The 20,809-nt window shown below is 34.3% G+C and overlaps 1 protein-coding gene across 1 annotated transcript in view; it reads right to left on the minus strand.

Annotated features, from left to right (window-relative positions):
• The window catches only part of LOC143227569 (uncharacterized), a 103,058-nt gene that overhangs the window by 13,194 nt on the left and 69,055 nt on the right, over positions 1–20,809 (minus strand). The window contains 2 exon segments of the mRNA XM_076458997.1: positions 4,433–4,539; positions 14,644–14,757. Coding sequence (XP_076315112.1) covers positions 4,433–4,539; positions 14,644–14,757 — 221 coding nt within the window.

Genomic DNA, 20,809 nt, shown 5'->3' on the forward strand with positions numbered 1-20,809 from the left:
TTTACTATAGATAGTGTTAGTTTAGTGTTGAACTCCTACTAATTCACTTTCACAAATCAACGACACAACTATTATAACCAATAATTTACTTTACACATCATCATAGAAAGGTGGTTATTTTGCTACATGTAAATAAAATAAATGAATGACTTACTGTAGCTTTACTATTATTCAAAATAGCAACATTTACAATTAACTTGATGATTTATGCATAAAACTAAATAAAACTGTCTGATGCCAAGGCTGCTGTTTGTTAGATGGTCATCACGTGCCTACTCATACAAATAGGGTGTGCTATTCTATCATATCACTGATGTACAACTGCTGGTGACTAGATTAGAAAAGCTTGACTTTGTCTAAATGTTTGTGTTACATCACTCTATCATTGAAAAAATAAGTACCATCAGTACTGAATGGACATTTTTCAATATTATGATATAGTTCAAGTTGTGTAATCTCACAACAAAAGGTGTGGCCTACAAGACATATCTATCCTTCATATGAAACCATTTTATAAAGAGGGTTCCTATATATTCTCATAAAATCCATTCATCAATGTTATTAGATTTAACTCTATAGTCTTGCACTTTACATAAAGATACAGAAAGCTAAATGTACATTTATGAAGTTATCTATATTTGATGACACACTAAGAAATTATTTTCTGTTTATAAGTTGTTGTTTACAGTCTTAGATCTACAACTCACCTTTGTTGTTTAAAACTACCACTGTTTACAAATACACCTCACCAGTATATTAGACAAACTTCTTTGAAGTGTAATTATCAATTATTTAATGTTTTAATATCTTAAATATTAACAAATTTATTACAAGGCTTGTGAACATTTAGTAATGCTCACTGTAGTAACAGAATAAATTAGTAATATAGTTCTCCTTGAGTTACAGTTACCTATGTTAATATTATCACACAGTTTACCTTGAGTTACAGTTACCTATGTTAATATTATCACACATTTCTCCTTGAGTTACAGTTACCTATGTTCTTATATAAAAGAATAAAAGGTATCTAACAGAGATGGCAGAAAGTTATTCACTTTTAAAGTAGTTTTATAATCAACAACAACCTTATGACAGTAAACATGTATATAATGCTGAACATTGTTTCTACAGTGTTATTTTTGTCAGGGAAAAGAAACATTTTAAGGAGAAATAGTTTGGATGACATCCTCATGTCCAGGAAAAATTGCACACGAACACTGAGATAGTCAGAGTTTCTCTCCTATAAATATATAAAATAATCGTGTTCAATCTACACTAAACATACAATGACTTTAAGTTACACGTCCAAATAACCGAGTATGTCGTAGATGCTGCACAAGACCTTTGGCCAGTATTGTAGATCATGGTGTTGGCTTAAAATGCATCAAATTATGAGTAAAACCACTATTAAAGTATTTTACTTTGGATGTGACATTTCATGCTGACCTACAAACTCAAAAACAAAATTTCCTAAACTAGGAAGATAAGAAATATTAATAATTTCATAAATGTACATTTAGCTTTCTGTATCTTTATGTAAAGTGCAAGACACTTAGAAATGAATCAAATCATGTTGGTGAATGATTTTTATGTTAATTTATAGGACAGTCTATCAAAATTATTTCATGAAAAGGATAGATATGTCTCTTCTTGTAGACCATACCTTTTGTCATGAGATCACAAGATTTGAAGTGTATCATAGTATTGAGAAATGCTCACTCTTATATTCACGGTACTTATTTTTGCAACGATAGTGATGTTATATACTATTTACTGCATTCTAATACCATGTTGATCTAAGTCATACTATTAAACCAACTGCTTCCATTTTGTAGAACTAGCAGTAAGTTTTAGTCAACTTCATTTGTCATTTCCACCAATTATGCCTGTTTAGAAATGTATTCTCTACTAATGAAAGTAGATGGGAAAACAAGGAAAGGCTTAACCTTGAAAACATTCCTGTGATGTTGGTCATTCCAATATACAGAGAAGACAGGGCTGTGACACTAGCAGATCAGATGACTTCTTGTGATGTTAGCAATGTTTTCCCCATAATTACCAACATGGTTGGAAATAAAACTGAACAGTGATGGACAAGAAGGGATCACATAGTTGTTTACCACAAAACACAGCAACAGAGCCAAAAAAAAGAAAAGAAAGAAGAGTTATCTGATTTTAAACCACCCATAAAAATAAAAACGGAAGGATGGTTGGGAAGTTGAGCAAAAAACTGAAGTCTGTACTTCCATTCAGAAGTACATAAATAACTGGGGATGGGAACAGTCCATGGAGGAATGGGCTGATCATAAAATACATCAATATCACCTATTGCTGACCCAGTTCAGTCAACTATACCTGGACAGTTACACTGAAGACAAGAACAGAGATCATCTATTTCCTAAAACAAAGCCTACTAAAGGCATTATGACAGGTTGGATTATGTAGTGGGACTGAAGCTTAGCAGTATGTCATAAAGAAAGGTTCAAATATCTGATGTTAAGTGGAAGTCTACACAACTAAATGTATACATCCTGGACCAATGAAGAACAGAATGTTCTGATGTAAAATGAAGATTTTGGTGATGTACAGAGTGCATGGTTCAACCACAGACCAGACATCTAAATGTGTAGAAATATCCAACTATATTATAGAGATACATCATCAAAGTAGACTTACAACACAACCCATTTCAATAGTGTGTAAACACTCCTTATAAAAAAACACTGAACATTTGGTAGGATCTGATAACACCAAACACAAAGAATACAGATACATCATCAAAGTAGACTTACAACACAACCCATTTCAATAGTGTGTAAACACTCCTTATAAAAAACACTGAACATTTGGTAGAATCTGATAACACCAACACAAAGAATGTTAAGTTCCACTCTCTATGTGAATGATACATTTTTAGTTTACTTTTATTAGCTAAGCATGCGTGTAAAGTACATGTACAGTGTTTGTCTGAAAAGAATGAGAAATACACTAATTGTACAAGATTTGTGTTAAACACTGAATTCTACACATTCACAATATCTTACCAAACACCAAATCTCACAGATTTCCATTATATAACAATGTCTGATCAAACACATTATCCTACATGTTCTCACTGAATTATAAACATCAGATAACATCTGATTATAACTGAATTCTACATGTACACATATCTGATTATAACTGAATAATACACATACACATATCTGACAACTGAATTCTGCACATATACATAATAACATGTCAGATTAAACATCAAATTCTACAAATTCACATCATGTCTAACTAAACAGTGAATTCCACATGTTGACATTGTATAGCAATGTCTAATTAAATACCAATCTCCACACGTACAAATCGTATATCAATGTCTGATTAAACACAAAATTTTGAACATTCACATTATAATGTAATGTAAAATTAAACACTGAATTCTCCACATTCATGTACACAACAATGTCTGATTACACACTGAGCACACCAAATGATATTTAATTAAATGTTAAGTCTTTTCTATCAGACATACAAGTAAACCCAATTCCCTCACATCTTTGTTAATTATATTATTCATCCTAAGACAAATAAAAGTAACAGGAGTCAGAAAGATAATGTTACAGTTGTAACATCTTTTAAAATTTTCCCATGATCTCTGTTCTGTATTTTACAAACATGTGAAAGTTTTGTTACTTAGTTAAAAGTCATGACTATCTTCATGGTCCATGGTTTATTGGAGAGAAAATGTAGAAATAGCAGTTCTTTAAGGAATTTTTGTACATGTTACTGCCAATCTTACCATCCAATAGAGTTGTAGAAGTGTCTAGAAATTGTATGTACTCACCTCCAAATAGAGTTGTAGAAGTGTCTAGAAATTCATCAGGTAGAGAATGTTAAAAAATAAACTTGATATTGTGAACCTGGCTTAGGAATTAATGGAACAGAATCAGGCTTGGCTTAGTAAATGACCAAAAATAATTAGGTTTTTCAAACCATCATTCCAAATTCTATAAATATCTTCAGATATTCAAATGTAGCCAAGACAAAGGATACTGTTCTGAACCAAATGTTCAGTCTCAGGTTACTTTGGTATTGATGATATGTGTGAAAGCTAAAATAAAGACTACAACCACCATGTTACCCACAGCCAATTCTGTATTCTGAATGTAAATTGATTCTATAAAACAATATCCAGTACTGGATACTGGCTGTTTATATAACATGTTTACATTTCTAAATGACAGTACATCAATTTTACTGTATTGGCAATATCACAGCTGTAATAAGTGTATTCACAACAATGTAGCACACTTATAGTGAGATTCTTCAGTTTGTGACTACAAACATATCATTACTAATTACATACCAAACAAACAAAGTCCATAAAGCCACAGTTACACTACATATTATCTTTAATAACTATAAAAAGTTTAATTACCTCACTTTTATCTGATGTTACATCACACTTTTCTTCTTGTTCCTCTCTTGTTATATCAAACTTCATAACTGTACATAGAGAACTTTCTTCTAATGAATCAGCTGGAACTAAAAGTACAAATAATGTACATCATAAGAATCAAAATAACATCTCTATTATAAACAACATTCACATAATGCACTTAGGATAACATGTCACTTCTCTAACTTCTTACATGGTGTTCCAATGTACAGACTTTCAACAAATGTCAAGTTCTGATAATACACCTGAACCACTATGTACATTGTCAGTTGTAGACCCACATGGATGTTAAACAGGTAGCCAGGATAAGTGAGTAAAACACTTTCCTATACCTGGTAGAAGAAAGTTCTCAATGAAGAAGAACAGTCATTATGTAAACATACTTCTGTAGTTAAAATACTGTTAACCAAAACTGATAAGACTACAAATGTATGGAAGCAGTTGAGTTAACAGTTCCCAGGAAGAATTATAGTCAGATGGTCTTTGGAAAGCAAATGTTACTGCAATGTATATGTACAGATTATATGCTTATGGTGTTCATATACAAGACCTATAGTTTCTTACAAATTAGGAAGTTAAATTATTGTTAGTAATAGGTTAGAATCAAATACAAAATTTCAATAATTTCTATTTGCTGATATATTGCTACATTTAATGAATCAAACACAGTGGCCAAACCACTTCTATGTTTTTTTTGAAATGTTTGCTTAAATACACCTATTTCTGTCTATTACATGCTATCTGGGGCAACTGAAAGGTCAGAATAACCCCACATGATTCTCCAAGCCTCTACAAAGTATTTATATAGGAAACTTTTTATGTACATTCTAAGTGGTAAGACAAAACATGACTGAGATTATTTTTTTTAACACACAAATAGAGCTTTGTTACTAAGCCTAGTAATTCATAATGGATTTCTGTGGTATTCTATCATAATTTATGATTTTCTGTTATTTTAAAATGTATAAATAAATATTCTTTTACATCATTCATACACACCTAGCAAGGTATGGCAAGTGACTTCAAACTATGTAACAATTGAAAATAGTACAGATCATTGGTTTCTACACACTTAGCAAGGTACAGCAAGTGACTACAAACTATGTAACAATTGAAAATAGTACAGATCATTGGTTTCTACACACTTAGCAAGGTACAGCAAGTTACTACAAACTATGTAACAATTGAAAATAGTACAGATCATTGGTTTCTACACACTTTGCAAGGTACAGCAAGTGACTACAAACTATGTAACAATTGAAAACAGTACAGATCATTGATTTCTACACACTTAGCAAGGTACAGCAAGTGACTACAAACTATGTAACAATTGAAAATAGTACAGATCATTGGTTTCTACACACTTAGCAAGGTACAGCAAGTTACTACAAACTATGTAACAATTGAAAATAGTACAGATCATTGGTTTCTAAATTTCTTTATTTATTATTAATTCTGTGATGTTAATCAGATACTGCTGAAAAGCCAACAAAATAACAAAGTTTTATATACAATGTTATGAGATTTAAGCTGTTTATACTAAACATTTGTGGTTTCTTATTATAACATGTAGTAATTGCAGAACAGAAGAGCATAATTTGTATCTATTTCCTAATTTTTTATGGTGGTTACAAGGTCAGTTAAACTAAACTAGGATTTTGCCATTGTTGAATTTAACCAATATGTTAAAATAATCATTCTATGATACTGAACTCTACCATTAGCATTATAGTAATACAGTAAACCTCAACACAGATAGCTAACAAAGTACATTCTAAAAGGTTCATTGGTTTGTTACGAAAGTATTTGTGCTGCACCAAATACAAGTTGTAAAAAAATAATCTTTGGTGTAACATGAGTGATTCAGACAAGGTTTGTATAATATGCGATAAAAGGGATGTGTTAGTACTATAGTGTAATATGCGATAGAAGGGATGTGTTAGTACTATAGTGTAATATGTGATAGAAGGGATGTGTTAGTACTATAGTGTAATATGCGATAGAAGGGATGTGTTAGTACTATAGTGTAATATGTGATAGTAGGGATGTGTTAGTACTATAGTGTAATATGTGATAGTAGGGATGTGTTAGTACTATAATGTAATACTCTGAATACTCTCTTTTCTAAACTTTTATGATATAATTTTCTAAAATGTTTTTAGATGTAGTTATTAACAACATCAATATTTCTTACTTATGTAATTCTGTGTGGGTTATACTTTTAACTGCTAAACATTCCACTTGATTCTACTTTTAGCTACTGAGATAGAGAAGATGAAAGTGAAAGCTAGCAACTCAAATGATGAAAACTGTTCAAGATAAGCCTATGTTTTGATCTGTTAGGTCATCTTCAGGTTAACATGTTCTCTGCTTTATAAGTAAAAGTGTTAATACCCATACCAGTCGTCCTGAGATATATTTTTAATTCAAGTGGGTTTCCCATCATCACGAAGGGAAGTGGTGGTGGTGGAGTTGGTTTTTTTATGACAAAAAACAGCTAGGCTATCTGCACCAAACATCCAGTAAAAAAGTGAAATTAAAGTAAATTTAGCAAAATTCATAAAAAGAAATAAAGGTAAAACAAAGTTTAGAAAAAATATAAATATCATAAAACTGATGTTTACATCTCATCTACAACGCTAAGAGAAAAACTACAGTAATTCAAGTTGTAAGGAACTTTCTGCAGCATAATTGTAATTATAATAACCTACCAGGAAGACTAACAGGTAAGTACAAAAACCACCGTCAGTCACCTGAAGTTGGCCTTTCCAGTCCTGGTTTAGAGTTATTTGACATTATGGCCATTTTCAAAAAGTAAACTAATAAAAGTTTTAAAAGACTTGTAGCAAAATTTTAATAATAACTCACCAGGATGACTAACTGGTAGTTCAAACAGCAGCATTAGTCACCAGAAGTTAGCCTTTCCGGTCCTGGTTGAATTATTTGACGTTATGGCCATTTTCTAATTTCAAATCAAACTAGATGGACTGTGATTCTTAAAAGGGAATCACAGTTGAAGGTTTAATGTATAAATTAAAAAACTTAAATGGCATTAAAAAGATCAATGGCTTTTAAAAAACTAAAAACATTTCCAAGGTGGACAGTGTCACCATCACCAATAACACTAACGTTAAGGACAAACCTTGGGACAAAACATGTTTAAAATGGTACCGTTGTTGAGAGTCGTAATGATGGCAAGAAAGTAAAATGTGGCTTATTGTGACATGAGTGTTACACAGACTACACATTGGTGCATCAGTTCCAGATAAAAGAAAATGATGAGTTAAAAACTGTGACCAATGTATAGCCAAGTTAGAACAACTTCCTCTTTCCAATTCTTACAGAAGCAAGACAGCCAAAGTCCAACATTGGGTTTTATTCGGAAAAACTTGTTGTCACATTGTTCACTTCAAGTTGACTGCCAGCTGGCATGAAGCCGAGCCTTGAATAATCCATGTATGGAACAGGTACAGTGGTGATAGTGCCAGAGCAGATCGATTTAGCTACAGTGTTGGCAAGCTCGTTCCCACAAATAGCAATGTGGCCCGGTACCCAGAAAAACTGGATAGAAGTAGATGTTAAAGAGAAATGGACCAGTTGGTTTTGAATATCGGGGAGAACAGAGTGTGAACTGACTTGAAGCAATTCCAAAGCCAGTAGAGAACTAAGTGAGTCAGTATAAATAGTGCAGTTTGAGTACTGCTTAGCTTCTATGTGATCCAGGGCAAGAGAAATGGCATACAGTTCAGCAGTGAACACAAAGGTTGTAGAGGGGATTGTGCGTGTAACCACCGAACCACAATAAACCATGGCAGAGCCCTGATTTCAAACCATCTGTATATATATATATATATAGGAATGGAATGATGGTTCAAAAGATGTTCAGAAAATAGCAGACAGTATTTACAATTGGGAGTGTCTGCTTTTCTCAGATGACTTAAAGATAGGTCACATTCAGGGACTGTAAGAAGCCATGGTGGGATGGGCTGAACAATGGATACAGAAATGTTATCTAAGGACAGACCCAATTTATCCAACTATGACTGGATACAAAGGCCAAAAGGAGCAATGACAGATCATCTGTTCTGATAAAAGCATGATATATCTTTAGCATAGAACATCAATCTGCTCCCCAATTGGTGGAAGAGATGACACGGAGGATGTTCAGTGCTCTTGTACATTTGACCCATAGCTGCTTGATGTGTGGTATAAAGATCAGCTTACGGTCAAAGATAAGCCCCAAGAACTTTGTCTCAGGGACCACAAGCAGCACAACTTCACCAATATGGAGTTCAGGATCAGGGTGAATACACTGTTGGCAGCAAAAGCACATGCAAATAGTTTCAGAGAGAGAGAAGTTACAACCGTTTGTTGTGGTCCACTTCAGTAAACAATTGAGGGCAATCTGTAGCTTCTGCTCAATATACCTCATATTCGATGACCGATATGAGATGTAAAAATCATAGACATAGAGCAGTTTGCAACAGTGAGAGGGAGTTGTTCAGTGATGGCATTAATTTTTGTACTGAAAAGTGTGACACTCAAAACACAGCCCTGAGGGACTCCAAGTTCCTGTAGAAAAGAATGGGAAAATGTCAAACCTACATGAACTCAGAATTTCCTGTCCAATAAAAAAATTAATAAAAATAGGCAAATGGTCATGCAACCCATATATATATAGGTCTTACAAAATTCCATTCCTTCATGTTGTATCATAAGCCTTCTCAATATCAAAGAATATTGATGCAAGATGTTGTCATTTGAGAAAAGCTTCTCTGACTGACGTTTCAAGTTGAATTAGGTGGTCCATGGTGGAGTGCTGTCGTCGAAACCCACACTGGATGGGCGAAAGGAGATTGTTTGATTTGAAGAACCAAACAAGACGAGCATTAACCATCCTTTCTAATGTCTTACAGAGACAGCTCCTCAAAGCAACTGTATGGTAGTTTGAAAGAATCTTGGGATCCTTCCCAGGCTTAGAGAAAGGTAGGACAATAGCCTGGCACCAGGCATCAGTAAAAACATTCTCCTGCCAGATCTGGTTAAAAACAATCAGAAGAATAGCAAGAGAAGCAGGAGATAGATGGTGCAGCATTTCATAGTTGTCAAACTGATGTACTGCCAGACTGATAAAAGGTCAGTTTGAGCTCCACCAGTGTAAAGGGACGATTATAGTCATGGAGACAATCAGCTTGAAAGGAAAGAGGTAATCGCTCTGCCCAAGTCTTGATGACTAAGGTGGAGGAAGAAGCAGAAGTGCTAGATACACAGCAAAAGCTTTCACCTAGAGTACTGGCAATGCTCCTGGTATCAGCTACTTCCTGGCCACCAGAGAGCAAGATTGAGAGGGGAACAGAATTGTATTGCCCACGAATCTTGTCCCATATGACTTTGGAACTGGTGGTAGAAGGTATGCTGATTGTGAACTTAATCCAAGATTCCTTCTGGCTTTGGCGTCTTACCCATCGAGCATGTGCGCAGGCCTGCTGGAAAGCAATGCAATTCAAGAGTGTGGGATATCTACGGAAAGTATCCCAGGCCCATCTTTTAGCCTTCTGTGCCATGTGGCAGGCAAGATTCCACCACAGAAGAGGATATTGTGGAAAACGTGTCGAGGTTTCAAGAATACATTGAGCAGCTGCTTGTATAATAGTCAGTTACTGCTGCCACATAGTCGTCTACTGATGGCTTACAGACGATGGCAGGATCAAGTTTTGTGAGAGCAAGGAAAGAGGGCCAGTTTGTGTGATCCAGCTTCCACCGGGGCATGTGGGTCGGGTGGCATCAACCACAGCCAGTCTCTCTCAAAATTATAGGAAAATGATCACTGCCTCGTGGATTATGTCAACCCTCCATGAGGGATGGGAGAACAGTGAAGGGGAGCAAATTGAGAGGTCAACAGCAGTAAAAGACTGACTAGGTGCATGAAAATAAGTAGAAGAACCAGCATTGAAAAGAGAAAGGTTGTGATCAGAGAGATCTGACTACACTCCCACAGTAGTTGTGGAACGAAGTGCAGCAGCATACGTCCGAGATGAGGTGGTAGACAGCAATATTCGAGCCTCAGGATAGGTAATGTTATGAATTGTTTTCAAATGCTGCACCTCTTTTTCTTCCAACAATTTAGGGCACGAACGAAAGTAGGATGGGTGAGAGCCATTGCAATTGATGCAATAAGGGTCCATTTCACACTCATAGGCATCATGGTCCTTGGCACTGCAACGAGCACACTTAAAGGAACCATGATATGATGTCTTTGAGTGACTGAACCATTGACACTGGAAACATAGGAGATGGTTTGGAATCTATGGCCGTACTCTGCAATTAAGATAACCTGTTTTGATGGTAACAGGTGGATGTGGTGATGTAAATGTCAGAATGAAAATATTGGTCAGCATCGTAATTCCATCTTTGTGAGTGGAGATACACCTCCACTCCTTGGAAACTCCTTGGGTGGAGAAACCAGTGAGAATCTCAGACTCAGGGATGTTTTTCAAATCCCTCTCAACAACAACTGCTTGTGATGAATTCAAAGTAACGAGGTGTAACTGCAATCAGTATATCCCCAATTGGCTTTAAATTCAAAAGGAGTTCACTATGTTGAGATGTGGATGTTTCCACTAATATGTCACCAGATCAAAGCTTCTTTACTGACTTTGGAGAGCCAGCAAGTCCCTCCAGTCCCTTCTGAATAAAAAAGGGGGACACTTGCCCTAAAGGTTTGTCTGAACGAGAATGTAGAATAAGAAAATGAGGTACAACAGGTGGTACAAATGTTGAAGATTGCTGCTCAGAATCTTCAAGATGTGGTCGTTTACCTATGGACTGTTTTTCACTACTTTATTTAACTTTTATTTGGAAGATCCATAATAAAAAAAAAAAATGGAAATTCTGGTGCCCACTAACCCCACCCACCATGGAGCCTTATGAGAGGATGCACTACAATGTCAAACAAGGACACTGCAGCAATGCCTGGGTTTTGTGAGCACTATACCCAAACACCAGCATCAGATACAATGTCCACAACACCTGTTGAGAACTTACAACACTGGTACTTGGTTGACCCTAGCCGAAGTGGATCAGCTGATTTACCCAAGGCTGCCCACCTACAGGAATTAAAGGCCAAAGTGGTGTAATAGGGTTGGACCCCTCAACCACCAGTATCCTTTCCTCCTCTTCATGGGTCACCACGCATGGCAAATAGGTGGGTGGATGTTTAGATCCTAGAGGAGGTAAACTGAAAAAACAGAACTTTTCCTGGGAGGTCCTCCTCATCACGTACAGGAATTCACACTGAAGGGCACGAAGGTAAGGCTTTTATTTCAGAAACAGGAAGATGCACTGATGAGTTGTGAAGTTAACAGTTGCTGCAGCATAAGTAGTATAAAAGAACAGATTAGGCTTCTGTGTAATCTTTTATTTATTAAATTTATGTTGACAGGAAAAGAAACTCACCAACAAAAATTTAATTGTTAGTAAACAAAGTTATAGAATGAGTTATCTGTGCTCTGTCTAACTGTAAATTTATAAGCTATTTTTTTTACTCTATTATTGTCCAGCTTAGGTTGTTTTATTTTTTACTGAGAGAGTAAATATTCTCATGATTTAAATCTCACAAGTTTAATTCCCACTGGCCCATCCTTCCTTTGTCATCAAAGTTATCTGCCACTGTCACTACTGTGCTGACTATCAAGAAGACATGTAGAACCAACCACATACTTTTGTTGATAATTTGTTTATGGGTAGTTTATTAATTTTTGATTTGCTTCATCATACAATAGGTTTTATATATATATAGTGAAACAAAGATGTCTATGGAGTAGACTTGGAAGTTAAAGTAAAGAAAATAGTGGCAGTTAAAACTGTTTCTTGGGTTCTTTAGGGTTTAAAAAATTTTATTTTCAAAAATAATCTCATTTGTAGTTTTGGCCATAAATGGAGAACATATACAAAACATGCCCAAAATACATGGAGTCGAGTGATTATAACAACCTGTAAAGAACTGTGTTAAGTTTCTGATTTTAAACCTACTGTTATTAAGTGAAGGTATCTCATGAAAAGTAATTCACATTAAAATATCACATCCTCTTGTCTTACAGAAATATGTTAAGTACATGTATTAACAAACATGTGAGTTATAAACTGAATAAATGTCATGAAAAGTCATTTGTGATGACAAGAAACCAACTTGAAGTAAAAACGTATCTCAAGACAGCTGGTATGTATATTAAAACTTTTATTAAAATAAAGCAGAGTTCAACATTTTGACCTTCTTAGGTCATCTCTGTTATCCTAAAGATGACCTAAGATGGTCAAAACATTGTTCTCTACTTAATACCCATACCAGCCATCTTGAGATACAAAAAATAAATCAGTTTATAATTCTTGTCTCTTAGAAACAAAAGACAAAAATAATTTAAGAAAAGACTTGGTTTATTCACCAGATGAATAAGGGTAAGTTCTGGTATATTGGTACAGACTTGAACTGAAAATAACAATGTAGTTAATAAAAGTAGCTCAACATTCATGAACCAAACTTGTAGAACAACCAAAAAAACAATAATTCATTTGTACACTCATAGTTAGTACAAATATGTTAATTAATGAGGACAAACATAGCATCAATGAGATCCTTGTACACTCGTATTCAATCCACACATTACATATATATATTGTTCAACCAGGACCAACAAAACATCATATAATCCTTGTACACTCATATTCAATCCACACATTACATATATATATTGTTCAACCAGGACCAACAAAACATCATATAATCCTTGTACACTCATATTCAATCCACACATTACATATATATATTGTTCAACCAGGACCAACAATACATCATATAATCCTTGTACACTCATATTCAATCCACACATTACATATATATATATATATATTGTTCAACCAGGACCAACAAAACATCATATAATCCTTGTACACTCATTCAATCCACACATTACATATATATATATATATATTGTTCAACCAGGACCAACAAAACATCATATAATCCTTGTACATTCATATTCAATCCACACATTACATATATATATTGTTCAACCAGGACCAACAAAACACTATATAATCCTTGTACATTCATATTCAATCCACACATTACATATATATATTGTTCAACCAGGACCAACAAAACACCATATAATCCTTGTACACTCATATTCAATCCATACATTACATATATATATATTGTTCAACTAGAACCAACAAAACATCATATAATCCTTGTACACTCATATTCAATCCACACATTACATATATATATTGTTCAACCAGGACCAACAAAACATCATATAATCCTTGTACACTCATATTCAATCCATACATTACATATATATATATTGTTCAACTAGAACCAACAAAACATCATATAATCCTTGTACACTCATATTCAATACACACATTACATATATATATTGTTCAACCAGGACCAACAAAACATCATATAATCCTTGTACACTCATTCAATCCACACATTACATATATATATATTGTTCATACAGGACCAACAAAACATCATATAATCCTTGTACACTCATATTCAATCCACACATTACATATATATATTGTTCCACCAGGACCAACAAAACATCATATAATCCTTGTACACTCATATTCAATCCATACATTACATATATATATTGTTCCACCAGGACCAACAAAACATCATATACTCCTTGTACATCAAATTATTTCCAAACATATTTATTGGCGATTATTACTTCATACAACAGTGAAATATGTAAGCTATCTCTTCTAAATTTATTGTCAGACCCAAATATCTTTATCAATCAGACAAATCACTGACGGACTTCTATAATCAAACAGTCAATATAACACCATTTAGAGAAGAGACTTCCAACCAATAAGCCAATGTGAAAGGTGATTATGTTGGTATGATGAAAGTCCTCAAGTTTAACTTATTTACAGGTGACAATACTGAATAAAATTACAAAAGTGCCACTATATTCAGTTTTCTGACACCAAAGACCAAAATAAACAATTTTACTAGCTGGTATAAATATCTGAGATGGGAAAAAATCCTGTGTAAGAAATTTATAATTAATGATGATAAATTCAGTCACACTACTAAATCAAAACAGGTGAAATTCATATTATAATGTTGGTTGGAACACAAAACATTAAAATACTAAATATAGACTTACTATTAGTTACTGTGAAAGTTTCATCTTCCTTTTTCATTAACTTCATATATGATAAATTATTATGATTCTCCTCAGAAAAGGACTCAACCTTCATCTTTAATACTTCCATGGTTACTTAGAAGTTTCACCTTTACGTTCTGTAAAAAAACGTTTTCACCTAATCTATAGAGAAATAAGAAACAGAAGTTACATCCTCTATACATGTTACAAAATTCAATAAATACAATTTTTAAAAATCACATTATCTTGTTAACCTTCATATCAAATTACAAGTTTTACCTTTGTTACATCTTTTCAATAAAACAATGACATTATCTGAAATATGTGACATTAATAAAATAAGTAGGAAAATATTTACCAACAGTTTAAACAAGTAAAGACTCAAGATTAGGTGTTACACTGTTAACTGCAGTTATCGGTCTTGTCACTAGTAGTGCCACTGAAACTACAAGGGTTAACACTGAATAACAGGCACTGTGCTACTTTCTCAACTGAAACTGAGTGAAATTTAAGACAATAGAGTTATGTATTAATTAAAACAAGAACCTAAACAAATATTTTTTACTAAATGAAACAAGTAATGTTAAATTGCTATAATAATGAAAAAAGTATTATTAATAGTACCTAATATATCTTGCTTCACACATATAAATTAACAATATGATTCATTGTACAACTAGAAGTATAATGTCACAATAAGTAAATCTACAACAATAATTACGAAATTATTGCCAGTAACATGCTTGATAAATTCAAAGAGTTGGACTGTAATAAGAGCTTGAAAGTTCATTTCTTATACTCACATATGAACTATTTCCCTGTAAACTTCTTTGTCAAGAGCAAAGAACCAGGAAGAGGTTTTTCTTGTATATCACAGATAGGTTGAGGAGGTATCATGGAAGGTGTAACATTGGGATGATGACTGATTACTCTTGACCATAACAACCAGATGATTCAAATGCAATACATAAAACAAAAACTACACTATACAGTTTAGAGACTAAAGGACAAAGATTTCACACACACACAAACCAGTATAAATGAAGGTGCACATTCATTTCACATCAATGATGTTCTCTTTTTTCTAGTTTCTTTTGTTTACTGCAATAAATGAAATAATTTGATGAAAGAGTTTTTTTTCTTCCTGATTTGTAACGAATCCTTAAGTAATAAGAAACAAATTAATATTTTTTTGAAACATGCATAAATCAATTGTTGAAAACTTTTATTAAAACAAAACAAAAACTTTTATGAAGTTTAAATTCACAGGCCTGTATAATTTGTGAAACAAAAAGGTTTTAATATGTAATTCAGTTGATGAAGGTAATTTAAAAGAATTTGAGCATTTTTTGAATCATTCTTTTCAGTATCTTCTCTGTATTTTTAATGACTTATTTTGTACATTTTCTAAGTTTTCGGATGGTTTTTTTCTATGTTTTTTTTACATTTTGGATTGTGTTTCAAAACAGACTGCCTTCCTTGCTTTCACCAATGTTCATTTAAAGAGGTACAAGGGATGCAAACCTGAGTGTTACAGAAACATTATGCTCTGCAGGTGGTGCAGAAACCTAACAGGTTGGGAAAATTTAACTTCAAGGCATTAAAAAGTATTTTAATGATTACCATTTTTGATACTACTATACCGAGTGTTAGCTATTTTTGATTATTTTGACCTATTTTTATCATTTTGCATTTTTAAAATTAAGTTGCAAAGAAATCTCATTACACATAATGTTCACCTTTAAATGGCACATAAACACTATTATACATACTATTAAAAGAGGATTCTGTAAACAGTTACTTATCATCTGATGAATGTTCAGGAAATATTTTTATTTATTTAAGGGCGATTTTTTTGTTTTTTTTTGTAAATTGAACCTATATTGTTTAGGTTTTACAAAAGGAATGGTTTATGTTTTGATTATGACTGGTCCATATTTGTAATTTATTATATTTTAGAAAACAAGCATAAAATAATAGAATAAAAATTGTGTCAAAAGAACAGGTTTTTCACCCTTTTTGGAATATGCCATCTTACTGGATATTATAACAGAAAAAAATGGAATAAATATGAACTTACACTGCTGACAAAAAACGTTCAAAGACAAATTAAACTGTGAGGTATTTAGAAATTACCACAGTATTAATACCTACACAGTTTTAAATTTACTTACTATTGCTTCTTCTAACAGAAAGTAAGCTCAAGCAGTTTTAAGAACGCTGCTTAGCCCTTGATGAAGAGTTAGAGGCAAATATTCTCTGCATATTCGTATGTTGAAACATAGATTACTTGGAAACTTACCTTCTAATCCAAGCCTTGATTATCTCTAGAAACATGCCACACAAAACACTATCAGAGATTCATGTTATCCCCGCTTAATAAAAGAATATATATATTATTTTTATAATAGTTGCAGCCATGCTACATTCCACTTGTTTCTTATTAAATAGGACCGTCTCTTATAAGGTAAAGTAATTTATGTTCTGGAACACTTTTTTATTTGTTGTTAAACAAAAAGCTACCCAACGACATACCTCAGCTGTATCCATAAACTAGTATTGAAACGGACTCTTTAGTATTATTACTCTTGTGACTTACTGCTCAGCCACTGCAAAATTCTGGAGCGACACCACCATAGGGCTTTTATTTTTTAAAATGCACTGTGTAATCTACTAAAACATTTGAAACAATAAAGTCTTTCAGTTAGAATATAAAATGAATATCTCAATCTTTGAGTTATGCCAATTAAAAGTGAGAGTTTTCAGAACATTTCATTTGCAGCATTTCAAAATAAAATAAATTGATACTGAAACTTTTTACAGAGGTCGCAGAAAATTATTTTTATATTTTGAGTAATAATGTTTCAATAGAAGAAGATGCGTTTTATATTAAAAAATGTTTGTCTGTTCTCGGTATGCATTACATTTAATTGCATATAAAAACAGGATGTATAAGTAAGTTTATTTGAAGAAATCCACTGTGGAAACCGAGCGCCAGATTTTAGCGCTGTAAGTCGTAGATTTACTGATAGCCCAGAGGATTGTTTGTTTGTTTGGAAATTTCGCACAAAGCTACTCGAGGGCTATCTGTGCTAGCTGTCCCTAATTTAGCAGTGTAAGACTAGAGGGAAGGCAGCTAGTCATCACCACCCACCGCCAACTCTTGGGCTACTCTTTTACCAACGAATAGTGGGATTGACCGTCACATTATACACCCCCACGGCTGGGAGGGCGAACATGTTTAGCGCGACGCGGATGCGAACCCGCGACCCTCGGATTACGAGTCGCACGCCTTACGCGCTAGGACATGCCGGGCCGTTAGCCCAGAGGAAGAAATTTATAAGTAAATACGGCGTATTACTGATACGAACCGTCAAAAGAAAATTTTATCATGACATTAGAAATGTATTTAGTCTACTGTTTGCTTTCATGAAGAAAATTACGTATTCATAATAAACAAAACTATAACATAAAACATACTTTTATTGAAGATCTGATGAGTTTGTTTATGGTAAGAACAAAGTGATAGTATCCAGAAAAAGCTGCTTTTGCCACATTTGGAAAACGGAATCAATTCTGATTGTAAATAAAATTGATAAAACAAGTGAGGTATCAACATTTCCTACTTGCACAATAATTTGTTTGCAAAATTTAAAAAGATAAGTTAAAAAACTTTAAAAATCTACATCTTTCAGTGGAAATAATTCCACCATATTCAGGAAAACAAACCACGAAGTGTATATAAAGTTACTTGTAAACGTAATATACGTGTGTAAATAACCTTTTATGATTCTATCTACTATCTAGTCACTACCGGCCAATATGGAAAGGCCCTCAATGGCCAGGTGGTTAAGGTACTCGGATCGTAATCTGAGTGTCGCAAGTTCGAATCCCCGTCGCACCAAACATACTCGCCCTTTCAGCTGTGGGAGCATTATAATGTAACTATCAATCCCACTATTCGTTGGTAAAAGAGTAGCCCAAGAGTTGGCGGTGAGTGGTGATGACTAGCTTCCTTCTCTCTAGTCTTACATTGCTAAGTTAGGGACGGCTAACGCAGATAGCCCTCGTGTAGGACGAGCATGTTTGGTGCGACGGGGTTCCGAACCCGCAACCTTAGATTACGAGTCGAGTGCCATAACCACCTAGCCATGCTCGGCCGAAATTATGTGATAATAACAACTCTCTTTTCAGCCTCTTACCTCGAACGTTGTCCGAGTAATTTTATTCGACGGTCTAGCCGTGGAAGTTATATAGTTGAAAATGGCTAGTATGGGTCGTGAAAGTGATTTCTCTGGGCACTCCTATTTCCCTCATACCTAAATTTCTGGTTTTCGGATTCACAGATCCCAGCTCTAGAAAGGACTGTTTTTTATTACATTTAAGCGTAATTGCAGTTAAAATCAAAAGCGAAATTTAAATTATGTAATCAGTGTCTGTGTATATGTACACATTTGCATCAAGTCAGTACTATAAGCATTCTCGGTCTGGATCTTTCTTCTCCCCAGTCCTACAACACTTTATGTTTGTTATCATCACATCGTCGCCGTCTTCAACTATTCTCGCTCGAATCAAGATTAACACAAGCCCTTTGTTTCTCTGAGTCAACGTTTCACAGCTTTCTAGCATCAATCTGAACAATCCACGTGTTAAAATAAGCCTAGTGGCTCAAAAATTTATTTAGTATTAACTCTCTTGTCGGACAGATAAAGAGTTTGGTTTATTTTGAATATCGCGCAAAGCTTCTTCAGGACTATCTGTACCAACCATCTCTAATATAATCTATCAGTAACAACCTAGTGATAAAGTAGCTAGTCATTACAGTGGCGGCGCCAGGACATTTTCGTTAGGGGGGGGGGCTGAGGTAAACTGTGTAGGGGCTTCCCAAAATGCCATCAATATGAAGTGAAGACGGTAAATTATAATAATTTAAATACTAAGGTACAGTTCAGAAAGGTGTGTTATTTTGAACTGCGTTTTCAATGCAGTTTTCATTGGAAACTCATACTCTGATTAATGATTCACTATTATAAATTAGAAATAATCTGTTTATGAAAATATGCGTATATGTAAAAGAGGAAGCTCACCTAAATTCCACCCAAGGTAATACATAATAATAAAGAAAATCAAGATTACCTTAGATTGAGCATTTAATATACCATTGAGAGTAAAGCTACAAATCAAAAGAAATATAGCATAAAGACATAGTTTACACTGTAGACACGAATTATCTCATGTGAAGTTAATACACTCTGAGGAAAAGTAAGGTCATTATTAGGCTAACTGTATTTCATTATGTTATGTTTATAATCAATATTACTTCAAAACAATGCGTCTGTTCTGTTGTAACTTGAAATCAACGTGGTTGTCTAATCTTCGTCAAAGCTCAAGATAGAATGGCATTATAGAGGGAGCGGCAATACAACACATGAGTTTCAGTGCATTCAGTACGTTGCTATGGGACTCATGACACGTACTTCCGTCTTAATGGAGACGTTGAGTTCTACAGATCTATGTCTCTTTGATGATAATTGCTAAGCAGCAACGATGACTGTGTTTTCCATATTTTATGAATATATGTAGGTAACAATATTGGGGGCTTGGCTCATTTCTGGGGACTCAACCCCCAAGCTCCCTTGGCGCCGCCACTGAGTCATTACTACCCACCGCCAACTTGTGGGCTACTCATTTACTCAGACAAAACTCCCTGGTTTGGTTTGTTTTGAATTTGCCCAAAGCTACACGAAGACTATCTGCGCTAGCCGTCCCTAATTTAGCAGTGTAAGACTAGAGGGAAGGCAGCTAGTCATCACCATCCACCACCAACTCTTGGGCTACTTTTTTACAAACGAATAGTAGGATTGATCGTCACATTATATCGCCTCCACTGCTGAAAGGGCAAGCATGTTTGGTGCAACGGAAATTCAAACCCGCGACACTCAGATTACAAGTCAAGTGCCTTAACCATCTGGCCGTGCCGGGCTAAGACTCCCTGGCCAAACACTATTTCCCTAAGGATTTTAAAGAAGATTAGGATTGGATGTGTGAGCCCCTTTCTACTTTTTTTCCTAATACCTTGAACAGTGAGCAGGTGTCAAATAATTAGAAGTTATCTAATGTCACGCCACTTTTGAAAGGAGGTAATAAAAATTTTCCCAGTGATTAT

The sequence above is a fragment of the Tachypleus tridentatus genome, chromosome 9, assembly GCF_004210375.1.
Source record: "Tachypleus tridentatus isolate NWPU-2018 chromosome 9, ASM421037v1, whole genome shotgun sequence".
In the NCBI taxonomy this organism is placed as follows: domain Eukaryota; kingdom Metazoa; phylum Arthropoda; class Merostomata; order Xiphosura; family Limulidae; genus Tachypleus; species Tachypleus tridentatus.